The sequence below is a fragment of the Desmodus rotundus genome, chromosome 4 (genome assembly GCF_022682495.2).
Source record: "Desmodus rotundus isolate HL8 chromosome 4, HLdesRot8A.1, whole genome shotgun sequence".
In the NCBI taxonomy this organism is placed as follows: domain Eukaryota; kingdom Metazoa; phylum Chordata; class Mammalia; order Chiroptera; family Phyllostomidae; genus Desmodus; species Desmodus rotundus.
Genome location: NC_071390.1, coordinates 98,934,308 through 98,952,968, shown reverse-complemented (window position 1 = coordinate 98,952,968; position 18,661 = coordinate 98,934,308). Strand labels below are relative to the sequence as shown.

General features: G+C 37.1%; 2 protein-coding genes across 6 annotated transcripts in view; one reads left to right on the top strand and one right to left on the bottom strand.

The window, feature by feature from the left end:
• Positions 1-1,683, bottom strand: part of AIMP1 (aminoacyl tRNA synthetase complex interacting multifunctional protein 1) — a 33,589-nt gene extending 31,906 nt beyond the window's left edge. Inside the window, exon 1 of the mRNA XM_024574904.3 lies at positions 1,533-1,683. Coding sequence (XP_024430672.1) covers positions 1,533-1,534 — 2 coding nt within the window. The 5' untranslated portion in view covers positions 1,535-1,683. The remainder of the gene's footprint in view (positions 1-1,532) is intronic.
• A 27-nt stretch (positions 1,684-1,710) lies between these two features.
• Positions 1,711-18,661, top strand: part of TBCK (TBC1 domain containing kinase) — a 196,666-nt gene continuing 179,715 nt past the window's right edge. The window contains exons 1-3 of one of the 5 annotated variants that reach the window (XM_024574746.3): positions 1,711-1,830; positions 8,655-8,875; positions 16,686-16,758. In XM_024574746.3, coding sequence (XP_024430514.2) covers positions 8,683-8,875; positions 16,686-16,758 — 266 coding nt within the window. In that variant the 5' untranslated portion in view covers positions 1,711-1,830; positions 8,655-8,682. The other 4 variants (XM_024574745.3, XM_053922135.1, XM_045183656.3 and 1 more) reach the window with 4 other exon arrangements.

Here is an 18,661-nt window from a genome sequence, read left to right as displayed (position 1 = left end):
ATCTCTTCCTCCCCTCTTACAGCTGTTAGTCTATTCTGTTTCTGTGTCTCTGATTCTATTTTGCTCATTAGTTTACTTTGTTCACTAGATTCCACTTATAAATGAAATCATATGGTATTTTTCTTTAATTGCCTGGCTTATTTCACTTAGCAGTTCCATCCGTGCTATCAGAAAAGGTAACAACTCCCCTTTTTTACTGCTGCGCAGTATTCCATTGTGCAAATGTACCACTCACGTTTGTTGTGAGTTTTTTACCACTCACAACTACTGATGAGCACTTAGGCTGTTTCCAACTCTTGGCTATTGTAAACGATGCTACCAACACAAGGGTGCATATATTTTTGAATTGATGTTTTGGGATTCTTTGAATACATTCACAGAAGAGAAAGCATTGGGTCAAAAAGCAGTTCCATTTTTAGTTTTCTGAGGAAATTCCATACTGTTTTCCACCGTGGCTGCACCAGTCTGCATTCCCACCAACAGTGCACTAGGGTTCCCTTTTCTCCACGTCCTCACCAGCACTTGTTTGTTGATTCATTAATGACAGCCATCTGGCAGGTGTGAGGTGATATCTCATTGTGGTTTTAATTTGTATCTCTCTGATGATTAATGATGTGGAGCACCTTTTCATATGAGTATGGGCCACCTGTATGTCCTCCTTGGAGAAGGGTCTATTCAGGACCTTTGCCCATTCTTTAATTGGATAAGGAAGTCAGATTCTAGCACTCCAGGGCTGCAAATTCTCCAGTGGCTTAGATGCCCTTGGGATCCTTCATGACCTGCTCCTGGTTTCTGATTTTTGTCTCCAGTTTAACAACTTCACACAACTCTGACCCACAAGATTCTTACTGTTTGGGGAGTTTCTGCTTCACAGCTTTGACGTGGCTGGTTGCTCTGCCTGACTGCACTTCACTAAGACTTCTGTATGGTTAATTCTCTCACTTCTGTCAGCTCTCTAACTGGAAAATCATCTTTTCAGTGAGACCTTCCCTGGTCACACCAAAATTTCAATTTCTCTCTTCCATCCCTGCTTTATTTTCTCTCTTTAGCACTCATTACAACCTAAAATACAGTGCTTTTCTTAACTTTGTTTAGTATACCTTTGCCTCAATAAAATGTTAACTACAGGAAGGCAGGGCTTTTAGTCTGGTTTGTTCATTCTCTTTATCCAATGCCTGAAACAGTGCCGGGAACGCTGCGGGTGCTTAATAAATGGATTCCTGTCTGCCCCCACCCCAACACCATGCCCGCTGACAGACTTCTGACACACACAAACACGCACACACAGACACACAAAAGTAAACATGTTTGTAAATATACAGTAGCATCGTTTCCCTCGGCCCCGCATCCCATTTCTCAAGCTTGGCCCCTTCGAAAGGTCCAAGCTCTTCCCTACTTCCTCATGCCCAGATCGGTGCTCGTGTAGACCACAGTAGCTACAGCCAGGTCTCATCTCTGGAGCGCAAGTCAGAGAAGCGGACTCCTACGATCACAACCTGCCTTCTGTAGGACCCTCCACAAGCGCCACTTACATGAAATCAGCGCCTCAGGACACCACCACGGCAGCCTCAGCCGGGAGCAGGTAGGACAGCCGCCCGCACATGACAGCAGTGAGAAAGGACCCAAGGAGGTGACCCAACTAAACGCCTGTAAGTTTCACAGGCGCTGTGTGTCCCCTTCCTGTGCGCAGCCGCACCACGCTTCCGATATTTCATTGCTGTAACGCCAACCCCCTGTACCCTTTCCTTGGTCGCGATATTTTCTCGGCAGGTTGAGCAAGACGCCGGACGTCGGGGTCCTTCATGAATGTTGTGGCGCGAGGGCTGTGAGGTCAGAGGAACCGACCAGGACGAGTGGAGGGTGGGGCGAGAGCTGGGAGCTGTCAGTGTAGAGGGGCTGGCTCGCGGGCCTCGCCGGGCTCTAAGCTGGGTGCCTCCGCTGACGTTGCTGGCAGGAACGGGGCGCTCTGAGCTCCGGGCGCTCCAGGAGAGGCCCCTTTTGTAGCAGCCCCTGCAACGCAGGGCCTGGTGCACTAAGCAGTAGCGGCGACACCAGCCACAGCGACAGCCCGGGGGCCCAGTGTATAGAAGCTCCAGCCCCATGTCTTTGGGTCCGCCCGCGTCCCTAGACTCAGAGGCAGGTATTTGGGTTTCCCACTGGTATTTGTCGTAGTGGGTGGGGCTTGTGGGAAGGAGAGGAAAGGCAGGTGCAGCGAGTTGCCTCCCCTATCCTCAGGGAGCGGTCCAGCCGACCGTGGAGCTGCTTGCTGCTCCGCGCTGTTCATCCCAGCTGCAGCCCGCCTTCCGCCTACACACGTTTACCGGAGTCCTCTGAAAGCAACCCCCACATCCCTGCTTCGAAGGAAGGTTTAAAGAGGAGGTTAGAGAATGTAGAAATGGCTCTCCCTTACGCATCACCGATGTGAACACTTGCTTTGGTTTGTTTCTGGTATGCAAACATTTAGTCAAATATTGAGATGTACTTTCCTTGTGGAGTGGAAAAAAGTGAGCAAGTGGGGATTTCTTTAGAATTGTCACTGGTCGCTTTTTCAAGGCCCCATTGTCCCTGTTTTTGTTTGGGACAGGAAGAGTTTATTGAGGGGAGGTATATAAAATAAATGAATTAGTTTTGTAAACTGTTTTATTCATGGTAGGCATCTTTTTGCCCATTTTTGGCCTTTATGTCCCAGTTTGAGTCATTTCAACTCCAACTTCTTTGAGGACACAGATTGTGTCTTTTTCACTATAATTAACCTAACAACTGGAAAAACACCTGACTTAAAGTAGAATCTTCAAGAGATTTGTTGAATGAATGAAATTTCAAACCTAATTCTTTACATTGTTGTTACTCTTCAACTAATCTTTCATCTCAGCTGTTTTTATACACCACCTTTCTTCCACTCACCAAGTGAGAAAATCCGTGTGTATATTTTATGGGCTGGCCTATTTGTGCATCCCTCTAAGACGTAGTTAAAGAAGAACAATTATGAAATGTTTTATGCTAATTAATGTACCTTTCTGAATCATGTACATTTTTTATTTGGTTATTTAAGTTTTAGGTGTCTAAGTTATAGAATCATATAATTTTAGTCATCTATTGTAGAAGGATTGCATAATAAAATGCAACCATTTAGTGCCCTCCTTCCCTCCCTGAGTTCTGTTTTTCAGAAATAACCACTTTTAACCTTACCTAATTTCAGGTCTGTATATTGAATAATTATTTACAATGTAATTCTTTTTTAAATAGCCTTAATATAGTCCACATCATCCACAGCCTCTATTCTCCAATTTTTTGAGTAGTCGTCAATTTTTAGTTTTCATATGGGTTAGTTTGTAATTCTAAATAAATGTAAAATCAATTTTTTCACATCAATTTTCAAAAATAGTTTGGCTCCTTATTTGGTAAAATGAGGAAAGCAGTGACTCTACCTTTTCTTTGCCACTTTAGAAAATAAATCCACTCCCTTAGCTGGACCTTTCCTTTTATTTTCTCCAGTTTAATAATATTTATATTATATTAACTACATGTTTTTGTTTTGTTTACGTGCTATAAACCCTCGTCACTTTCACAAAGGACTTTCTGATTTCTTTACGGGAAGAGATACATATACTTTCTTCATCAGGTCCTCCCATTTTGTGCCTTCTTCACCACATCTCATTCTTTGTATGCGAAGGCTCCATTTCATTTCTCTGCTAGAAGACTTCCCCTCGCATCCCAGTCACTTTCTGTTTAATTTGAGTAGATTGCATTCTAGTGCTTTAGTACAGCCTCTATCCTGGATTATATTCATTGAACTCTTGGGTAAATTGCAGTGTCTCCTAACTGAACACCTATTATTTTGTTTTCTCCTCTGTTTTGGTATAATTCATCCTAAAGAAACTTACTTATAAAAGGTGTATGGATGGTAATTTTATTTGTTAATTTTTGCATAGCTGTAAATTATGTTGCTGTTATGGTTGATAGTTTTGCTGGGTGTAGGCACTAAATCCTCCCCGATTTCACCATCTTCTAACTTTCATTGTTCCTCCTGAGAAGATAAGAATGCCAGTCTGATCTTAATTTCTTGATGCCAGACCTATTTGTTTGCTCTCAGAAATGATTAAAGTTTTTAGTTATTTATGCTTGATGCTTTGAAAATGTATCAAGTCTTGATGTGAGTTTATTCTCCTTGAAATGAGCTCATTCAAAAGGGCTAGAATAAATGTCTCAACGTGAGTCTTTTTTTTTAATTTATCCTCCTTGAAATTATAATACTTTTGAATTTGTAGGTATGTTTCCCTTCATCTGTGGGGAATTTTCACCTGTTCTGCTTTTTTGTAATTTACTCTCCCTCTCTCTCTCTCTCTCTCTTTCTCTCTCTTCCTCTCTCTCTGAAACTCATTAAGGTGATTGTTGGCTTGATTCTCTATGTGTATTGTCTTCTCATGTTTTTATCTATTTGCCTTTTTGCCCCATGTTCTAAGCAATCACCTCAAATTTATTTTCCAACACTTCTATCTAATTTGGTCATCACATCAAGCACTCATTTTTCATCATTCCTTTCTCATATTCTCTTAATAGTCTTTGTTTTATTTTTTCATTTGTATTTTCATTTAATATGTATTAAAATGTACTGATTTTAATTAACCAGTTTGATGCATTTTTATACATATAAATATCCATGTGACAAGCACCACCCCAATCAAAATGTAGAACATTTGCTCTCCTTCGAGAAGTTCCTATGTTTCCCTGTCCATTTCCATCTTCCTGGCTCAAGGCACTGTGTTTTCATATTTATCACTGTAGGTTAGAACTGAAGTTCTGGAACTACATTTAAATGGAGCTATAGGGTATGAACTCTTCTGTGTCTACTTCTTTCATTAACATAATGTTTTTGAGATACATCCACATTTTGGCATGTTTGTTCCTTTTTTGTTGTTGAATGAAATTCCGTTGGATGAATAGAGCACGATTTGTTTACCTACTCGATTACACGTGTGACACCTAGTTGCTTCCAGTTTTTGTCTGTTAGGAGTAAAACCACGATGAACATCCTCATACAAGTATTTTTATGGGCAAAATTTTCATTTTTTCTTCTTAGTAGGAGTGAGATTTCTGAGTCATAAACTCGGGGTATTTTTAACTTTAGAAAGTTTTCCGAACAGTTTTCCAAAGTTACTGTGTCATTTTTCACTCTCACCAGCAGGAGTATATAAGCTCCAGTTCCACATTTTCCTGGACAGTTGTATTTCTGGTCACTTAAAATTTAGCTCTCTGGAAGAAGTGCAATGGTACGCTGTGGTTTTAATTTGCGTTTCCCTGATTAATGCTGTTGAGAACGTTTTCCTGTGCTTATCGTCTGTGTGTATGCTCTCCTTTGTGAAAGTATATGTTTCAGACTTTTACCTATTCTCTTGTTGACTTGTTTTTATTATTCAGTTGTATGCATTATTTATATATTCTTATACAAGTTTATCATACATATGTACATATGTATGAGTACATTAGGTAAAATGTCATATATAATATTTTCCTTATATTTGGGTTTGATTTTCATTTTATCAAGAGTGCCTTTTGATGTGATGAAGTCCATTTTGTCAAGTTCATATTTTATGATTAGTGCTTTTTTAACATGTCTAAGAATTCCTTGCCTAGCCTAAGGTTGCAAAGATATTCTGTTACATTTTCTTGTAGAAGACTTACAGTTTTAACTTTTACATTTAGGTCTATAATCCATCTCAAATGTTGTAGGAGTTGAGGTTGATTTTTTTCCATATATATATCTTGTGGTTCCAACACCATTTCTTCAAAAGAGTGTCCTTTCCCTATTGAATATTTAGCCTTTGTTAAACAGCAGTTTGTTGTATGTAATTTTTTCATTTTAAAACTTAAACATAATTTTTAAAAATTTATAAATATGTGGTATACTGCTCATATACAGATATAGATGGAGGTATATAATATAGAAACTGTGGAGCATAATAACAATATGAATATCCACTAACCCATCAATTAGAAGCCAGCATATTACTCAAGAGTTTTGAAGCTTTTTATGGGTCCTTTCCTGGTCTCACTCCTGCTTTTTATGCAATTAAACCCCATCCACAAGTGTGCTTTTAAAAACTCCTTTACTTTTTGACTATATTCTTACCTTACAGGCAGGTGTTCCTCAGTTATTTATTATATAGATTTTCTTGTTTTGAATTTTACGATTATATTGCCATAAGTTTCGTGTGACATTTTCCCCCTATTCTACATTATATTTCTAAGATTCATCTATGCCATTCAAAACTATTTCTACAGTTTGCCTGTTTTCCCTCCTGTATGCTTTTCCATCGTATGAATGTACCACAGTTTATTTAACCATTCTCATATCTTTGGGTATTTAAGTTGTTTCCACCTTGGGGATAATAGAGACAATAGTATCCTGATCGCTCTTGTATGTGTCCACTTGTGCGTGTGTGTAGAAGTTTCTGGAGGAGTGGAATAGGACACTAGTGTCAAACTGTTGTCGATAGTGATTGTACCAATTTACATTCTGTTTCTCCGTATCCTCCTAATATTACGTATTTTCAGGTTTTTTAATGGTTACTATCTGGTGGATATAAATGCTCATGTGGTTTTGATGAGCATTCCTTAAATATTAATGAGGTTATTTATCTTCTCATATATATTGGCAGTTCCTTTTTACTCTTTTGTGAAATATGTTTTTCCATATCTCCTGTTGTACATAATGGATACAATATCTTCTCAAATCTTTCTAAATATATTAGAGTTGGTTTTGGGTTTTTCTCATAAGTTCCTTTGGTTGCCTCCAGGGAAGTTTTGTTTTCTTGGTTTATTTTATTTTTTGCCTCAACTCTCTGATGATTCCTGGACAGCTCACTCTTTAACAGTTAAGGAGCTTTGCACTTACAGACAGACTTGCTGACTGCTGTACTCTGTTTTAGGAAGGCTGGGTAGAGAGCCAGATCTTAACTGAGGTCCTACGGATTCCAGAACTGAGAGGAGTTGCTTTTGTCCCCAAGACCCATAGCAACTATAGTAATTTTATAGTAATTTTTATAGTAATTTCCACATAGCTATTTATTGTAATTTTCACATCACATTTGTTTAATTTCTTTAAGGAAGAACTTTACCTTTTTTTATTTTTTGCTTGGGGAATAAATAACTGCCTAGTTGGGGGATGGTGGCAGAGTTGACTCTTCTATTCAGCCATTCAAATCATCTCTCTCGTTTCAAACCCTCTTCTGACTGTTGTTCACCATTGTTTCTGCATTTTCTGAATCTGAGGCTTCTGACTCTCAAGAGGCTGGGCAAACTTCTTGACTATATTGTGGGTTGTAGCTTTCATCTTTCTGCTTCTTGTGACAGTCCTCTCCCATATGCGAAATGCTTTACAGTGGTTTATTGAAATCTTTCACCAGTGCATGGCCCTTTTCTGTTCTCTTTCTTGTTATGAGTTTATACATATTAAAACATTTTAATTCTTTTGATGAGGTTTCTGGACAGACATGAAAAGTGCCCTATTACTTTAATTTAGAATTCTAGATTATGCTGTGGCTGGTGTAGCTTAGTGGATTGAGCGCGGGGTCCTCAAACCAAAGCGTCACTGGTTTGATTCCCAGTCAGGGCACATGCCTGGGTTGTGGGCCAGGTCCCTTTCGGGGGGCGTGCAAGAGGCAACCACACATTGATGTTTCTCTCCCTGTCTTTCTTTCTCCCTTACCCTCTCTCAATAAATAAACTAATTAATTTAAAAAAGAATTCTAGATTATTATTGTGACTGCTGAGAAGGGAAGATTGCAGGGCTTGGCCAATGGAATGTCTTTTTAGTGATATGCTTGGGGTGTTTTTGTTCAGGACCTTTTTTATTGTGGTTGTCTTAATGTGAGTCAGATTGATTTTGGAGCAAGTTTCTTAATCTCCAGGCTGCTCTATTACACAACTCAGGGACCCCGTTTGCTAATAGGGCCCCCCAGGATCTACACATGGAACATCTATCTCTGACTGTGAGACAAAAACAGTTGTCAAGGTTCTTGAGGTGATTAAAACAAGTCATATGTGAAGCACCTAGCACAAAAACAAAAGTTGACTCGTCATTAAATAACATTGTAGTGCCTCTGTTATCTAGTTGAATTTTTACTACCATTAATAGAGTCCTTGGTTATTTAAAGTATCTGGTTGGTATCTCTGTTTCCTCAATTTCCCTCATCTGTAAAAAAGGAAAAGTTTTTAATAATCTGTGGTTTAGGCAAAGGGAAAAGCCTTATTGAAATGAATATGCTATAATGAACTTCCTCCAAACTCATAAAACTGTCAAATGTCATTAAAGAGGAAACGTCTTATCTTTTCCTTTATATGCCATTGAAATTCTTTGATTTTGATTTAGAGCTGCAATATAAATTTGTGTTTGGGTAGTTTTTTTCCTTTTTGACATTATCTTGGAATTTTTAAACTTTATGTATTTTGCTTTGAAGTTCTTTATATATTGGTATATATATAGGTGGTATATATATTGGTATATAAAAGGCATTTCTTTATATATTGGTATAACCAAGTTCTATACTGGCATTTCCTCCAAGTTATATATTTATTGTTAATCATGCTTAAGGTACAGCAAACACTGGCTTAATGTTTGGTCGATCTGTCAAAGAAATTCTGTCCTTTTTCAGATTATCTTGGAAGACCTAAGACTCCGAGATGTTTCCCTTGAAGGATGCTGAAATGGGTGCCTTTACTTTCTTCGCCTCTGCTCTACCACATGATGTTTGTGGAAGCAACGGGCTTCCTCTCACACCAAATTCCATCAAAATTTTAGGGCGCTTTCAAATCCTTAAGACCATCACCCATCCCAGACTGTGCCAGTATGTGGATATTTCTAGAGGAAAGCATGGTGAGTCGTTATTGTTTTCTCGTGTTTTCTGCTCTGTTACCCTGGTTAGGTTGTAAACATGCCGTGAATACGTGAGGAAATCAGTATGTGTGTCCACACATGCCCTCACCCCTCCCCAGCTCCGGTCAAAACGCCAGTCATTTCAGTTTCCCTGACTACATTTGAATGATTTAGTTTCTCAGACCTAAGAATAAGGATTTTTAACTTTCTCCTTCAAGGAAACCACCTATCCTTCAGCATGTTTCTTCATAAAAAAGAAATGAAAGTTATAATGTTAGAAACTTTAGAGTTGTCTATTGGATTGTATTTTATGATTGAAAGCAGTAATTTGGACTAAGACTCTTCAAATGAAAAAGGAGTCACTCTTTTTTTTTTTTTTTTTTTTTTGGAGCTGCAGTAGCCTTTTCATATAGGATTCCATTTGGAGAATGGAATTAGAAAAGTTCAACCCTATTGGTTAAAAACTCATTGTTTTACCAAGAAGATGTTTACTGCCATGTTATAGTATACTTGTAATCAGGTTCTTCCATTTCCCATATCTTAGTCTATTCAAGCCACTGTAACAAACACCATAAACTGAGTAGCTTATAAACAACAGACATCTATTTCTCACACTTCTGGAGACTGGGAAGTCCGAGATCAAGGCAGGAGCAGATCCCATGTCTGATGAGGCCCACTTCTTCATTGAGAGCCATCCTCTCACTATGACCTGACGTGGTGGGAGGAGCAAGAATTCGCTCAGGCCCCTTTCATAAAAGCACTAATCCAATTCATAAATGCTCTGCACTCACCACCTAATCGCCTCCCAAAGGCTCCATCCCCAGACACCATCCATTGGTGCCTTTGGTGGGGGACACAAATGTTCAGTCCATAGAACACCTAAAGATGCTTATGGTGGCAATATTTTAATTATTTTAAAATTATTTTTGGAAGCTTAAGTGCATGCTGAGGTGCCATTTTTAAAAATTATTTTAAATACATCTCAGTCAAATGTATTTAGTTTTTCTAACATAAAATAATTTGTAAAGTTAATCTTGTATACTTGCTGATATTGAACTTTTTTTCCTATAAAATGGCATTTCCATATTTTCAACCTAATATTGAAGGCAAACTACATTTTCTTTATTGTTTTGCTGAAAATTAGGTTAAATGAGAGTTTCAGTTAGTTTGGGCCATGTCTTAAAAATATTTGCTCTGAAAGTTTTATAGACTTTGAGTAGAAAATGTTTTTTGTAATAATATATTAATGCCTATTATTTATTGAGTGCTTATTATGTGTTAAGCAGTATTCTAAGTGCTTTACATTATTTTAATTTAATTCTTATAACATAACCATGATATAGTAACTGTTATTATTCTTATTTTACAGATTAGAAAATTGAGGCATAGAACAATTAAGTAACTAATTCAGGAACTTTGGCAAGTTTGTTGTTTAAAGAAAGATAAAATTTTTGCTAAAGTTGTTATTTAATACATGGTTTTGATGACATTAACTAAATGTTTAAAAGTGATAGAAATCATTTGGGGCTTTTTACATCATTGAAAGTTGGTATTATCAATCCTTGAATGCCTCTAACACTTCTCCCTGCCCCATACAATTACAGATTCTAAAGAATTTTCATCAGCACCAAGCCCTTATTATATGAAATGTTAAGGGGATTTATCTAAGAAAAACAAGATGAAAATATGAACACCAAAAATGACAACAAACTCACAGTTATTAACAACCACACCTAAAACAAAAACAAAAGCAAACTAAGCAAACAACTAGAACAGGAACAGAACCACAGAAATGGAGATTACATTGAGGGTTATCAACAGGGGAGTGGGAGGGGGATAGAGGGGGGAAAGGTACAGAGAATAAGTAGCATAAATGGTAGGTAGGAAATAGACAGGGGGAGGGTAAGAATAGTATAGGAAATGTAGAAGCCAAAGAACCTATAAGTATGACCCATGGACATGAACTATAGGGGTGAATGTGGGAGGGAGGAGGTGGGCAGGATGGAGTGAAGGGGGGAAATGGGACAACTGTAATAGCATAATCAATAAATATATTAAAACAAAAAGAATTTTCAACTGTCAGGTTGGCCCAGTTTCAGAACCACTCTAGACGAAGGTTGGCAATACAGGGTGTACTCATTATCGTCTGTAACTGGTGACCATAAATACTCTTGCTTGCTATATTACATCTGCAGATTTGAAGTGTGCCTTCCTTCACCTGTCTTCCCAAACTCTTGCCACTTTGCTCAGTTCTTAGGACTTCTCCTCCTCAAGTGCCCTTTATTTCTTTCCACTGTGTCTGGAAGTCTGTTCAGATCTTCACTTCATATAACCAGGGTCTTACCCTCTGTCCAGTTTCCCTTAGGCTTCCTTTTCTTGGGTTAATTGAATCAAGAGTTCCAGATATTTCTTGACCTCCTTTTTCTCCCTGTACGTAAATGAGCTCCTGTAAATACTGAACCAGGAAAAATCTTATGACATAATCCCTCTGGGGAACACTTCTTTTTAGTTATCAGTGTCAGGTAGAAAATGACTCCCCAGACAGTATTAGACTCTGTTAGTGCTGAAGCCAGCTCAGTAGTCTGGGTAGGCCCTCTAAGGCCCGTCCACGATATTGCTAGTTGCTCTGCTTCTACTGCTCGCTCTGCTGTTAAAACTCAGCAGCCCCCTCTTCTAGGGTGACTTAAGTCATGAGTATGTATCAAATTCATCCAGTTGAATTGACTGGCTGGAATGAAATATCAGTGATTGTTAAAGACCAGGGAGTTTGATCATCTTTTTTATATTGACAGTGCTCGTTGTCTGAAAAGTTGTGTGCACAAGGAGCAAACAGCTGGACTAAGATATGTGTTTATGTCAGGGTCTGTTTGTTCTAAAGCATCCCAGTCATTTTAGGTGCATTTAATTTGAAAAAGTTGAAAAGTTTCTAGTCAACAGTCTTCTCACCACATTTCTCAGTGATGTAACAACACATGATTTTGTTTTAAATTCCACTCAGTTGTCTTCTCAAACAATTCGGGTTTCGGTTTCTTTTCTCTTATTATTCTGTTCTTGCTATGCAGATATCTCATGTCTTGTCATTGTTACTCCCCCGCCCCCACCTTCCCCTTAGTGTTTGGAGTTAGATGTGACACATGGTCCATTTTAGTAACGTATGTTTTCACATGCTGGGTTAGCTCGGAGATCAGGCTTTCACTGTTTTCTACAGATCGTTCAAAACTGATTCAAGGCGATGTTAGTTTCTTGCTTACTCTGTGGGATGAAGTATTTAATCTCAAGAATATAGACATTTTATTAGAATTTGAGATCTTAGTTTATAAAAGTAAAGTTGAGGAAAATAACTTTAAAATAAAAAAGGTAAATCTAGCATGAAAATACTTATGTTAAAAAATTAATCTTTTTTCTATTGTGGCTGAAATCTCAGCTGTGTTTAGAAGTGGAGTGAAGGTTGTAAATTGTAATCCGTCCCATTTTGTTTGGTATTCATTACCCAGAAATTTTTTGGTCATTGCTAGTGAAATCAAGAGCAAAATTATTTTAACTAGTAGATTTGAAATTCAGGTAGAGAATAACAGAATTGTTAAGGGCCTCTAAGATAATTTATTCCGTATCTCTAACTGCATATAATTTCAACCTAAGTGTCTCTATCAGTTCAGAGTTTGTTCAGAGAAACGGAACCAGTAGGATATATGTATGAAGACATTAATTGCTAGGAACTGGCTTATGTGATGCCAGCGGCTGGGTAGGCGAGTCTGAAATCCCTAGATGTGGCATCCAGAAGACAGTGAACATTTGGGAAGGAGCTGAGCTGCAGTCCTTGGGTGAACTCTCTTCTTCAGTGAAGCTTCTATTCTGCTCCTAATGCCTTTACAGGTGGTCGAATCAGGATCACACAGATTATCTTGGATACTCTTCCTCAGTTAAAGTAAACTTCTTACAGATTTTAATCACTTGTAAAAAACCTTCATAGTAACACCTGAATTTGAATAACTGCAGGCTATGGCTTAGCCATCTTGACTTATAAAACTGATCATCATAGCAACCTAGTAACAATACTGTTTCTTAAGTACAGAATATGTTGTCAGTTTTACTGTGTAATTATTTATTCAAATATTATATTTAAAAGGTGATGACCTAACTTCAGTTTTTACTGTGAATAACAAAAAGAATGGTGCAGTAACTGTATTCTAGTAACCTTTCAGATTACCTTAACACATTCACAAATTGCCTGTCCTTTTGTTGAAAAGAAATATTTAATTTTTTTAGTCCTCTCTTTATTCAATGCCTTTATTGTCTTTCTTCTTAATATTGTACTCTCTTCAATTTCTTCTCATTGACTTAAAACATAAAATTCAGGCTGTATGTACAATACAATGATTCTTGGCATTCATCAGATATTTGTTAGAAGAAAGATTATTTCACAGTTCTTATATGCCCTACTCTTTAAAGTTCATCTTAGTGTCACATTTGTTTTTTATAAATAAAGCCACTACATTGCTGACTTATATTTGGCATATTATGGTTCCTAAATATTTTTGCCATATTTTATTCTGTGAAACTATATTGTTTTTATAACAAACAGAAGTTATTTCTCAACAGTGATCCAGAGTTTCAGGATGAAAACTCTGTATTGATTTCTCTAAAAAAACTGGTTTTTATTTGAAACATTGTTTTGGTATACACTTCATTACCTCTGGGAGAAACTTTGATATTCTGTGAAGCATCATGGCTCGCCGCATAAAATAATGATTCAAAATTCCATAGGATCATAAAGCTTTGGCATGCTCTGATTTATGATATTTTGGAGGAGTTTCTAGAAGAAGCCTGACAAATTTTAGGCTAATGTCAAACACTTTGGAAACCTCTCATAGTTATGAAGACTTACAAATACAAAATTATTAATGGCTGTGCACATTTTAATAAATTCTGATGTTTTATATTAAAGTCGGTGCTATTGAAATATTATTATGACTAGTTTACAACATAAGCATATACCTTTTCTACACAGGATAGATTTCAGTTTAGTTAATGGCTGTCATCATATGAGACTCTTATTCGTTTCTAGTGGCCACATCATGCCTTTGCTCAAGTTAAGTCATGTAACAAGGATTTTTGTATTAGAGGCTTATACTTTTGAGGTGCCATTTTGAAGAAAACCAACATTGTTCCTGGAATCATTATCTAGTGGAGAACAAATACATTAAATAAAAATAAATGCAGATCTTTTGAGTTGAAAGCAAGTGCTACAAAAGGAAATGTACTATTGAGTAGATTATCTTATAGGAGGAGCAAATTGACTTGGGGGGATCAGAAAAGTGTTCCTTCAGGAAGTCACGTTTAACTGGGGAATGAAGAATAATAATAATAGCTAACACTTATACAGTGATTATTATGGGCCAGACACCAATCTAGGGTCTTATTATAAATTAACTCATTTTAACCTCAGAATAACTGTGAGGTTGGTGCTGTTGGTTTCCTCATTTTACAGAGGAGGAAACTGCAGCACAGAGAGGTGAGCAGACCTCTCTGGGATGAGTATTAGTCCCAGGATCACAGAGCTAATGAGTACTAAAACTAAGACTTCCCCCAGACAGAACAGTCTGTGCTTGTAACCGGTGTGTTTCATGACAGGACTTAACTGGGAGAAGGGAATGGGGAAGATAATTTTAAGCAATGGGGATCCATGCACTAGTACCTTAAGGCAGGAAGCAGGGGAAGAAGTCCAGTGTGCATGGAAGTTGGTGAGCAAGGGATAAATAACAAAATTAAAGCTAGAGAGGAAATTATATATTCTGATGTATTATATTATCAGTTGGACTGTACTATGAAAATATTAGAAGGGAATAAGGATTAATGTGAGAAAATCAGTTAAGAAACAAGAGATGATGCTGGCTTGGACCCAGATTGTGGCAGGTAGAGCAAACTACTGATTCTGGAAACAGCTGGGGGATAGAAATACCACAACATTTTGTTTGGATTTGAGAACGGGAGATTTCTCCTGAATTTCTAGCTGGAGCAGCTGCCAGAATAGTGGTGCCATTTACTGAAATAGTACTAAAGGGAACAGGCTTAAAGAGCAAACTATATGTTTATTTGGGGTTTTGGAGAGTTTGAGGTGACTTTTATATATTAAAGTCAGAAATTGTCTATACAAGTCTGGAGTTCAAAAGAGAGTTTTGGGTTTGAGATAAAATGTGAGAGTTTTTCAGCCTTCATAATAAATGAGGAGACACACAATGTGAAGAACCAGAATCTAAGAGGGGAGACCTAGAAACATTTCAGTTTGGGTGGAAGAGATGCCAGTCGACAGAGTAGACCCTGGAGAGACAGCCACATAGCCGTACAGAGAACGGACAAACTGTGGTTAGATGGAAGGCAAAGGAATGCAGCTTCCCATTTTGGTTTTCTGAAGTATTATTTTCTTTTTCCTTCTAGAACTTCATAACTGTACTAAATCACTTGGAGTTCAGCTTTCCATGCTCTTTCTTTATTGAACTGAAGAATTAGACCTTATTTCATGATTTTCTTTCCAATTCTCTTTTTCCTCATTTAGTGTTTTCAGATTTAATTCCTTTTAAGTTCCTGTTTAGATCACTTAGAGTCTTTCTTCTGAAAGTGATAGCTTTTATTTAGATCATTTTTAATTTTAGTGTTTCAGATCATTCTGTATAATGCCCCCGCCTCCGACAGCTTCAGCTTCCAAAATGTGACCCACACGACATCCCGTCCTCGCACCTCACACGGCTGCCTGCCTGTATACCTCGTCCTTCATCTCTCCTCCTCCGTGTAAGACTATACCTTGAACTAGCCGTTACTGAGTTTTCCCTTTTACTGGATTTCCTACTCTGAAATTCTCCTTTCCCATCTCCTGCTATCTCACTTTTCTACCTTTGCTACTCTGAATTCACCACACCTCTATGCAATTTTCACTATTCCCAGTCTCACCTTCACTTCTTTACCTTGTCTGCTATCTGTATTTTACATGAACCTTCTTTCTTATCTAACCTAGAACCCACTTGTGTGGATATTCACAGTAGCCCAATTTCTTTTAAACCCTTGATCTCTTCTGAATTAACCTTACCAAATCCTGACCAGTTGAAACCTAGGTATTTCTCTGTTCCTCTTACATAGTTGATACTATGTCAGACAATGTGTTAGTCACTAGGGTCACTAATGAAGGAAAAAAGTATGCACAGAATCTCAGCACTGTGCTATTCCTAGTTCTGTTGGAAAAATAAAAATTATATCATAATATTGATTGTGCCCACCAACATTTTTATTATTATTTAGTCTTAGAAGGCCCCATGATGTTATAAACAATCCCAAGTCAATTTTCTGTTCCTTCTTCATAGTCATGATTCAGGGCTTTCTATTTTTCTTGAGTTTCTGAACTCAATTTCACAGATCTTGCGTTGGACCCAGGCTGTGAAGATAATCTCTAGCTAGCACCCAATTTTCCCTTTCCTTCAAAATTGTTTTATATCTTCAGCCAAACTTTTCCTTCTCTTAGCCTGTGTCAGAGGAAGGATCACCTTTTTCCAAAGGTAAGTCTTTCTACCTACTTTTCCTGATGGGAGAAACTCTAGAGAAAAACATGAGATGAAAAGAAATTGTTATTGAATGTATTGTTTTATTGAACATTGATCATACATTTCTATATATTTGGTAATTATGTCGGTAATATAGAATTTAAAAATCTCTTTTATAATAGCATTTGTACTATTTGTTAATATCTTTAGTAGAGTGTATTATTTTGTTATTAAAACATTGTATTAATAAAATATAAAATGGGTTGTTTTGCTTTATTCAGAGAGACTGGTGGTGGTGGCTGAGCACTGTGAACGGAGTCTAGAAGACTTACTTCGGGAAAGGAAGCCTGTGAGGTACTGTGTAATATCAGGGAATTTAAGTGAAACACAGAAGGTGGCAAATAAAAAGGCATTTTACTTAGAAAATACAGGGTTTTAGTTTCTTCTGTTACTTGTTTAATAATAAAATCCAGGTGCAGATTTTCATTTTGGGTAATTTAATTCAAAGAACTCATAGAAATTTATTGTCGACATTATCCAGTGTTCAGCTTTTGTGAGGTAGGCATTCTCTAAAGTGCTTGACAAAAAAATCCCTATGGAGTATATACATGGCAATTTGAAATATTTTGTTTACTAAGCAGTTCTCTAGCTGAGGTTAAGAGATTAATAAGGTTCTCAGGAACATGTATAAAGGACACATGGACAAAACCAAAGAGGGGCAGTATCGAGGGTGGGGGTGACTGGGGTGGGGAGAGTGGTGGGGGAAATGGAGACAAGTGTACTTGAACAACAATAAAAAAAATAAGAAGCCAAAAAGTAAATAAATAGACAATACTAATAATAAAAAGAAAATAAGTCTATTTTTGTAATTTATGTAGTTGATATTATATCAGTTTATTACTTTGATTTTTAAAATGAAAGGGATAGTTTATAAATTAGTAACAAAAGTGTAAGCATTTATGTTATATTTTTTTACCCAATTATTGTGACTCTTATAAAGACAGATGAAGTATCATATATTTTTAAAAAAAACATACAATGTGAATCAGAGAAAGGAATGTGTTCAAGATTCTTTTATAATAACTATATTACATACATCTTAGTAATAAACATATTATATACGTTTTAAAAAATCTTTAACAACAACAAAAAATTTTTTTAAATTAAAAAAAGGAACACCTTAAGCTTACTTAGTAAATGTGGTTTTATATTTACAATTTTTGCGTGTCACAGATCTTAGCTTTTATTTTTTAAGAACATAATACTCTTTGCTCACCGGTTTAAATTTATACTTTATAGGTCACTGAGGCTATGAAAGCTGTTTGACATTAAAATTGAAAACTAATTGTAGCCACATCTTTATGGAAAGAAACACTTTAAATTCAGCCTGGGTTACATTGGAGTAAAGATTTGTAATTCAGTGTATATGATGAAGAAGCCTCAGGCTACTAGGCAGCCTCGGACGATACTCTTAATTACTTTTCTTCTGTAAAACAAGGAGTTTTACTTCATATAGGGATCATTCTAAAGGAAGTTATTCTCAACTTTATATTTTACTTAATATACATTATATTTGATAATATAATATTGACCAAATGCCTTTACAAGTATGTATTTTTATGTTTTCTTTCACTAAATGGTAGATTTTCTGACAGAAAAATCTGAGACAAATCTAAGTGTAAAGTTACAGTGCTATAATTTAAAAGGCTGAATTGTTACAGAAACATCTATTTTATGATCCAGCCATCCTATTCCTCATTAGAGGACCTGCTCCAATTTTGTGCCCTAGGTATCTCATTTGCCTTACTCCTGCCCCTGCCCTGCCACCGTATTTAACCAAGAGAAAGGAAAAATATATGGCCACCAAAATATTTGCTCAAGAATAGTCCCAGAAACGTTATTGACGGTAGCCCCAAACTGGGGAGAACTGAAGTGTCCATCAGTGGGAGGGTGAGTAAACAAATCAGGGTGTGCAGGACCGATCCTGGTATGCGCAAAACACGATGAACCTTAAGACTACTACGCAGAGCAGAAGAACCAGACACAAGAGATTGTTTTCTTCTATTTATGTGACGTTCTAGAAAGATGGAATGTCACCGAGATAGAAAGAAAAATAGAACATTTCTATTTTATAGTTTTCTTCTATTTATATGACGTTCCAAGGTGGTGGATATAAAATAGTGCTTGACTCTGCTTGTGGGAAGGGGTAATAGAACTGATTCAAAGTAACCTTGAGGGACCTGTATGCGGTAATAGA